Source organism: Mus caroli, chromosome 11 (assembly GCF_900094665.2).
Source record: "Mus caroli chromosome 11, CAROLI_EIJ_v1.1, whole genome shotgun sequence".
Classification (NCBI taxonomy): Eukaryota; Metazoa; Chordata; class Mammalia; order Rodentia; family Muridae; genus Mus; species Mus caroli.
The window spans coordinates 69,066,625-69,075,833 of NC_034580.1; the positions used below are offsets into that span (position 1 = coordinate 69,066,625).

The following is a 9,209-nucleotide window of genomic DNA, read 5'->3' on the forward strand; positions in this document are numbered from 1 at the left end:
TATGCTTTTAAATCCGGGTCTAGTTTTTTGGGTGTGTTTGGGTGCCCAGGACTCGGTGGGGTGGGAGTGCTGTGTTCTGATGATGGTGAGTGGTCTTGGTTTCTGTTAGTAAGATTCTTACATTTGCCTTTCACCATCTGGTAATCTCTGGAGTTAGTTGTTGTAGTTGTCTCTGGTTAGATCTTGTTCCTCAGATGTTTATGTTAGCCTCTATCAGCAGACCTGGGAGACTAGCTCTCTCCTGAGTTTCAGTGTTCATAGTCCTCTCTGCAGGTAGGCTCTCCTCTTGCAGGGAAGGTGCCCAAATATCTGGTGTTCGAACCTGCCTCCTGGCAGAAGTTGTGATCCACTCACAGAGGTCTTAAGATCCGGTGAAGGGTCCTGTGTATACCTTACTGGTGTATGCAGACTCCACGCCCAAGATACCCCTGTGCTGGTGTGGACCAGAAGGGACTTGTGCCCCTGATCAGGCCGGGTTTTCTGCTTCCCTAATTAATGCAGTCTCAGGTCCCGCAGGATTGGATTGGAGCAGCAGCTGTGTTCCACTCACCAGAGATCTTAAGATCCTGTGGCGGGTCTTGTGGGTAGCTTGTGGGTGTCAGCCGACTCCATGCCCTAGCTACCCTGGTGCTGGCGGGACTGGAAGGGCTCTTTCTTTCTTTCTTTAATCACTTTACATAAAGACTTCTTGTTACATGGGTATTTCCCAAGATATTTTATTTTACTTCTGGTTATTGTGAAGGTCGTTGTTTCTCTTATTTCTTCATCAGCCCAATTATCAATACTAGAAAGGAGGGCTACTGATTGTTTTGCATTAACTTTGTAACTTTGTAACTTTACTGAAGGCAAATTTTGCTGTAGGAGTTCTCTGATGGACTTTTGATACTCATTTACTTATACTATTATATCATCTGTGAATAGCAATATTTTTCCTTTCTTTTCTTTTTTTTACTTTTTTGCATTTCAATTTTTTTCTTTAAAAGGAGTGAGTTGTGTATAGGGGGGTTAAATGCTTTATAGACAAGGGGAAAAAAACTACGCTAGAACCAACTTTTTCATCATCACTTTCTTCTTCTTCATCTTCGTCTTCCTCTTCTTTCTCCTCTTCCTCATCCTCTTCATCCTCCTCATCATCTTCCTCTTCCTTCTTTTTCTTGCTCTTTTCAGCCTTGACCACCCCCTTTTTCGCTGCATCAGGTTTTCCTTCAGCTCTGTAGGCAGCAATATGCTTCTTGTACTTCTCCTTCAGCTTGGCAGCCTTCTTCTCATAGGGCTGCTTGTCATCTGCTGCAGTGTTGTTCCACACCTCTCCTAGTTTCTTTGAACATCACCAATGGATAAGCCAGGATGCTTGCCTTTGACTTTGGGGCGGTACTCATAACAGAACAAGGAGAAGGCCGAAGGAGGCCTCTTGGGTGCATTGGGGTCCTTGAACTTCTTTTTGGTCTCCACTTTGGAGGGGAAGTAGGTTTTCATTTCTCTTTCATAACAAGACTTGTCAGCCTTTGCCATATCTTCAAATTTCCCCTTTTCTTTAGCAGACATGGTCTTCCACCTCTCTGAACACTTCTTGGAGAACTCTGAGAAGTTGACAGAAGCATCCGGGTGCTTCTTGTGCTCCTCCTGGCAGGTTTGCACAAAGAATGCATATGAGGACATTTTGCCTCTCAGCTTCTTAGGATGTCCTTTGCCCATGTTTAGTTGATTTTCCTCCTCGAGGCACAGAGTCGCCTAGTGCCCGTCCGGTTAGCACTTGCCCCGGTGCTGTCTCTATGAAGCTCAATGTACTGCAATGGCTGTGAGAGTGGAAGGCAGACGCAGCCTCTATTTTCTTTTTTAAAAAGAATTTCAAATTTATTTTATTTATTCACATCCCAAATGTGGACCCCTCCCACCTCTCAGAGTTCTTCACCCTACCCCCAACCCTTTTGCCTCTGAGAGGGTATTTCCCTCTCTCCACATTCACCTTACATGGGGCATCAAATCTCTACAGGATTAGGTACATTCTTTCCCACTGAGGCCAGACAAAGCAGTCCTCAGTTACATATGTGTCAGGTGCCTCAGACCAACCAATGGTTGGTGACTTAGTCTCTAGCAGCTCCCAGGGGTCAGGGTTAATTGACATTGTTTATCTTCCTATGGAGTTGCCTTCCCCTTCAACTCCTTCAATCCTTCCCCTAGTTCTTCTATAGGCATCCTGGACCTTAGTCCCATGGCTATAAGTATCTGCATCTGTCTTGGTCAGCTGCTGATAGAGCCTCTCAGAGGAGAGTCATGTTAAGCTCCTGTCTGCAAGCACAATATGGAATCAGTAATAATGACAGGGAGAGGGGGAGGGGGAGGGGAGAGGGGAGAGGGGAGAGGGGAAGGGAGGAGAGGGAGAGGGAGAGGTTTAGTGCCCATGCACAGAATGTATCCCAAGTTGGGCCAGTCACTAGACCATCTGTTCCTCTGTCTCTTCTGCATTTTTGTCCCTGCATTTCTTTAGACAGGAACAACTCTGGGTTGGTGACACCATACCTGTCCTTTTACAATTCATATCTCCTTGATCTCTTTTAATTATCTTTTTCTCTAACTACAACTTCAAGTACTGTATTGAGGAAATAAGGAGAGCGTGTATAGCATGACCTTTACCCTGATTTTTTTATTTTTCCTCCATTTAATTTGATGTTGGCTATTGGATTTTTTGTATTGCCATTCATATGTTTAGCTTTGTATCCTTGATCTCTCCAAGACCTTTAACATGAAGGAGTGTTGTATTTTGTCAAAGGCTTTTTCAATGTCTAATGTGACAATCATGTCGTTTGTTCTTTCAGTTTATTTATATGGTGAATTAGATTAATCGATTTTCATATATTGAATCACCCCTTCATGTCTGAGATGAAGTCTACTTGATTATGTTGGATGATTTTGGGTGTCTTCTTTGAATCAGTTTGTGAGAATTTTATTGAGTATTTTTGCATCAATGTTCATAATAGAAATTGGTCTGAAATTCTCTTTGGTTGTTGAATCCTTGTATGGTTTAGATATCAGGGTGAATGTGTCCCTGCAGAATGAGTTTGGCAATGTTCCTTCTGTTTCTGTTTCATGGAATAGATGAGTATTGATATTAGCTTTTCTTTGAGGTTCTGATAGAAGTCTCGGCTAAAACCATCTGGCCATGAGCTTGTTGTTTTTGTTGTTGTGGTTGTGGCTGTTGTGGTTGTTGTAAGATTTTAATGAGTGCTTCTATTTCCTAAGTTAGACTGTTTACCTGATTTTGATTTAACTTTGATAAGTGGAGTCTATCCAGAAAATCTTTCATTTCATTTATATTTTCCAACTTTATAGTGTACTGACATTTGAAGTACGAAGTAGTGATTGTTTAGATTACTTCAGTGTCTGTTATGTCCATATTTTCATTTCCAATATTATCTTGTGAGGATAATGTCTCTGGTTTTTGAGGTTTGGGTAAGAATTTGTCTATCTTGTTGACAAGAACCAGCTCTTGGTTTTCTTGATTCTTTGAGCTGTTATCTTTGTTTCTAAACCACTGCTTTCATCCATAAGTTTGTTGATTTCCTGCCACCCACCCCTTATTAACCTGTTTGTTTCTTTTTGTACTAGTGTTTTCAGGTGTGCTTTTACTTTGCTAGTGTGAGGTGTATCTATCCTCTTTGAGAAGGCATTTAGTACTATAAGCTTGCCTTTTAGCACAGCTCTCATGTCTCATAAATTTGGGCATGTTTTGACTTTATTTTCAATGTTTTAAAAAAGTCTTTCAATTCTTTATTTATTCTTTGACCCTGTGGTCATTGATTAGAGAGTTATTCAATTTTTATGAGTTTGTAGGCATACTGTTATTCTGTTGTTGAAGTTCAGCTTTAATCCATGGTGTACGGAAAATATGCCAAAGTTTATCTCATTCTTCTTGTATCTGTTGATGCTTGCTTTGTGATGAAGTGTACGGTTAATTTTGAAGAAGGTTCTGTGGCCTGTTGAGGAGAATGTATATTCTTTTGCATTTGGGTAAAATGTTCTGTATATATCTGTTAAGTCCATTTGATTCATAATATATGCTAGTTTTATTATTCCTATGTTTATTTTCTGTTTTGATTATCTGCCCATTGGTGAGAGAGAGGGGTGTTGAAGTCTCCAACTATTATTGTGTGAGGATCAACGTATGTTTTGAGCTTCACTAATGTTTCTTTTATGAATGTAGGTATATTTGTAGCATTAAAGTTCAGAACTGAGATTTCATCTGATGGACTTTTCCTTTGATGAGTATAAAGTGTTCTTTCCCATCTGTTTTGATTTCTTTTGATTGAAGGTTTATTTTATTAGGTATAGGAATGGCTACTCCAGTTTGTTTCTTTTGTTTATTTGCTTGGAAAAAACTTTTTATCCAGCACTTTTCTCTGATGTAGTGTCTGTCTTTGTTGCTGAGGTGTGGCTTTTGTATGAAGCAAAATGATGTATCCATTCTATTAGCCTCTGTCTTTTTATTAGAGTATTGAACCTATATTTGTTGAGAAATATTAATGACCAATGAATGTTAATTCCTGTTATTTTGATGTTGGGGTGTGTCTGTGTGTGTGTGTGTGTGTGTTCTTCATAATATTAGCTTCAAGGTCATTTTTATGCACTTTATGTTTGCTAGGATATACAGGGCTTACTGTGGTAGCATACCTGTGTTCTTGTGGTATCATATTGCCCTGCATTTTGTTGATTATGTTCTTACTATGTCCTTTATCCATATGATTGTCCCTGGTGTTGGCAGACCTGGTAGTCCCTGATGGCTACAGGTGTCTGGGATTTCAGATTGAGCAGGGTTTCCCCGGGTGACAGCAAGTTTCCAGATCTGCAGGCAGAGCTGGTAGTAACTCATGATTTCAGACCTCTGTTTGTCCAAGGTTTCAAAAGGCCTCAGACAGATCTTGTGGTTTCTGATGGCTGCAGGCATCTGGGATTGCAGGTAGTGGTGCATACTGGAAGATGCAGCATGAAGTTGATGGAGTGAACTCTACAGTTGCTATGCTTTCCAGGGTACCTAGCTGGCAGAGGGGTAGGGTATAGGGATCTCGAGTGTTTAGCCTGGGTGGCATCATTCCTTCAAAGATGGAGTCAGATCTATGGCCCAACAAATGAGGGGAAGATCCATGATTCTGTGATATATTTCAAAAATAATGTGTGATTGTTCAAATTTCAGGTTCAGAACTTCATATTTTAATTTGACATAAAGTTTCTCATTTAGTAGTATGGTTGAAAATTTTATTTTATACATATTAAGATTTTTAACATATTTAAGAATGCTCGGGTTTCTATGGAATTTTTCTGTCTCAGTGAATATTCCATAAGATTTGAAAAAAATTAAATCTATTCTCACATGCCTGACATAATTTTTACCTGATACTTTTCAAGTTTTTCATATTTCTTTCCTTACAAATATTCCATAAAAATTAGTTTAAATCTATTATTTCAAGTGATCATAAGATGATTTATGTCCATATTGATAATTGAGATTCACAGTGAGGAGAAACTTTTTATTAATGAATAATAGGTGCAACAATTTTGTTTCAAGTTATCTGTTATTCTGATGACTTGCATATGTTATCACAAGATATGTGATATATTTAATGAAATATGTTCTAACATCCGTTACATTTATGACATTTGTTTCCTTGGAACAATGTTGTTGCACTTCTGTATTATACACTTTTGCTATTATCCTTGGATTAGTGTTATTTTGTGCATTATACATGTATATTATTTTCATGCAACTCCAAAATGACACATAATGTTTTGCTTTATTACTTTCAGCATTGTCTTGTAAACATACTGAGAATCTACTACAAAAGGTGTATACACAAAATTATTTTCAAAAAGAAATAACACAAAGATTTGGACTTAATGGTCTTTTCGACCTATATAGAAAGAAGTTTTGGGAATATAGAAGTGGTGGTGAGGAGCATGAAATATGTGATTATGAAAATTATCTTCTGGCAAAACACATCTATTTTAATTCTGAAAAGAATAAAGGAGTTCTAACTATTCCTGAGAGAACTCAGTCTGGGTCACTCCCATTTTTACAATTGGAGGCTACTCTAGCAGAATTTTTACAAGTTTTGAAATGCAACAATGTTCTAAAGAGGAATACAAAAACCTTAAAGAGTGACATTTGGGTGAATAAACCCACTTCCCTGAAGCATTTATCAAGTAGTATGGGATTTAACAGTACTTGGAGAAGAGAAAAAAATACTGAATATCATCAATGTGAAAGATACTTCTCTAAAAATTCATTACAGCTCCCTCAACAATTAAATCTACTCTGTGACAAGTTCTACCATTTAGGTCAACATAAGAAACTTGGAACATATCATGTGGGAGGTAGCTGTGGAAACTCCAACAGAGTAAATGATAGTAACACAGGCTACATTAAAAACCCTTTTCTGAAGTATTGCCAAAACAATCAACATGAATGGATTTTATACCAAGGTGATGTCATATTATATGATTCTCATCATGAAACAATTCTAAGTAAAAATGAGATAAGTAAATGTATTTCAGAAAATCATTATAACCATGATAGTAGACTGGCTATGTCTAATCACTGCTCTCAGTCATCTTTGCAACAGCAGGATCATACCACAGGGAACCTTTATAAAAATGACTGGCAGGATGACATTTTAAATGATTCCTTAATACTTCAGGTTTATAACAGAATGTGGACTAAAGGATATTTCAACAAATATACATGTGATACATACAGGAATGCTTTAATTGAATCGTTATACTTAGAGAAAGATAACATAAAACACATTAAAAAACAACTTTCCCAGGCCCCAGGATATAATAAGGTCTTTAATTTCAATTCCAATGTCATTCAACATGGTTCAAACCATAATGGAGAGGGAATACAGAAAGTCAAAGTACATATGTATGGTTTTTTCAATATACGAAATCTCTTGAGACATTCAAATTTATCAGTTGAAGAAAAACCTTCAAAATATAAAACACCAGAGAAATGTTCCAGTAAATCCTCAGGCCTTATGGTATTTCAAGATAGAGGAAAACCATGGAAATGTGTGCAATGTGGCAAGTCCTTTGCTCAGTATTCAGCTCGTCAAAACCCTCACAGGATCTGTACTGTAAAGAAACTGTATAGTTGTAAGGAATGTTCAAAATCATTTACTTGGTTCTCAAAACTTCAAGCTCGCCACAGAATACACACTACACAGGAACTTTATAAATCTAATAAGTGTGGGGAATCATTTACCCAGTCATCAAATCTTCAAGTTTATCAGAGAATCCACCACACAGGAGACAAGCCTTACAAATGTAATGAATGTGGTAAATATTTTACCCATTCCTCAAGTCTTAAAGATCACCAGAGAATCCATACAAGAGACAAACCTTACAAATGTAATAACTGTGGGAAAAGTTTTATAAAGTCCTCAGGTCTTAAAAGGCACTACAGAATCCACACAGGAGACAAACCATACAAGTGTAATGAATATGGTAAATATTTTACCCAGTCTTCAAATCTTCAAGTTCATCAGAGAATCCACACAAAAGACAAACATTACAAATGTAATGAATGTGGTAAATATTTTGCCCATTCCTCAAGTCTTAAAGATCACCACAGAATCCATACAAGAGACAAAACTTATAAATGTAATAACTGTGGGAAAAGTTTTATACGGTCCTCAGATCTTAAAGGGCACTATAGAATCCACACAGGAAACAAGCCTTACAAATGTAATGAATGTGGTAAATATTTTACCCAGTCCTCAAGTCTTAAAGATCACCACAGAATCCACACAGGAGACAAACCTTACAAATGTAATAACTGTGAGAAAAGCTTTTTATGTCCCTCAGAGCTTAAAACTCACTACAGAATCCACACAGGAGACAAACCTTACAAATGTAATAACTGTGGGAAAAGTTTTACACAGTCCTCAAGTCTTAAAACGCACTACAGAATCCACACAGGAGACAAACCATACAAATGTAATGAATGTGGTAAATATTTTACCCAGTCTTCAAGTCTTCAAGTTCATCATAGAATCCACACAAAAGACAAACCTTACAAATGTAATGAATGTGGTAAATATTTTGCCCAGTCTTCAAATCTTCAAGTTCATCAGAGAATCCACACAGGAGACAAACCTTACAAATGTAATGATTGTGGTAAATATTTTGCCCATTCCTCAAGTCTTAAATATCACCACAGAATCTATGCAAGACACAAACCTTACAAATGTAATAACTGTGAGAAAAGCTTTTTATGTCCCTCAGAGCTTAAAACGCACTACAGAATCCACACAGGAGACAAACCATACAAATGTAATGAATGTGGTAAATATTTTACCCAGTATTCAAATCTTCAAGTTCATCAGAGAATCCACACAAAAGACAAACATTACAAATGTAATGAATGTGGTAAATATTTTGCCAGTTCCTCAAGTCTTAAAGTACACCACAGAATCCACAAAGGAGACAAACCTTTACAAATGTAATGAATGTGGTAAATATTTTACCTGATCTTCAAGTCTTAAAGTTCACCCCAGACTTCATACTGTAGACAAACCTGTTAAAGGTAATTAGTGTGGGAAATCATTTACACAGTCCTCAAAACTACAAGCTTCCCACAGAATACACACTGAACATCGACCTTATAAATCTAATAATTGTGGGAAATCATTTATCCAGTAATCAAGTCCTCTAGCTCACCACAGAGTCCATACAAGAGGCAAACAGGCAAATGTAATTAATGTGGAAAAAGCTTTATATAGTCCTCAGATCTTATCAATTACTACATAATCCACATAGGAGACAAATTTTACAAATGTAAGAAATGTGGCATGTCTTTTACCTGATCCTCATCTCTTCAAGTTTATCAAAGAATCCATACTAGAAAACAACCTTATATGTGGAAACAACTGTGGAAAATCTTTTTCCTGCTCCTCAAATGTTCATTCTCACTAGAGTATCCATACAGGAGACAAACTGAACAAATATAGTGAGTATGGAGTTGATTTCCCAAGTCCTCAACTCTCCAACGTCACCACAGAATCCATCCTGGGGGCAAACCTTTCAAATATACTGAATGTTAACAATCCTTTACCCTGTTCTCAGTAACTTTATAGGTGTAATGAATGTGTAAAATACATTTCCCAGCCCTCAAATCTTCAAGGTGACCACAGAATCCATACTGCAACAAACATTGC

The 9,209-nt window shown here is 37.5% G+C and overlaps 1 protein-coding gene and 1 pseudogene across 1 annotated transcript; one reads left to right on the forward strand and one right to left on the reverse strand.

The window, feature by feature from the left end:
* Positions 1-1,695, reverse strand: part of LOC115032338 — a 14,160-nt pseudogene extending 12,465 nt beyond the window's left edge.
* A 2,175-nt stretch (positions 1,696-3,870) lies between these two features.
* Positions 3,871-8,802, forward strand: LOC110304522 (zinc finger protein 665-like). The gene is given in 4 exon segments (XM_029483542.1): positions 3,871-3,943; positions 5,800-8,193; positions 8,278-8,486; positions 8,488-8,802. Coding segments are annotated over 4 exon segments (2,991 nt in total).
* Positions 8,803-9,209: the final 407 nt, after the last annotated feature.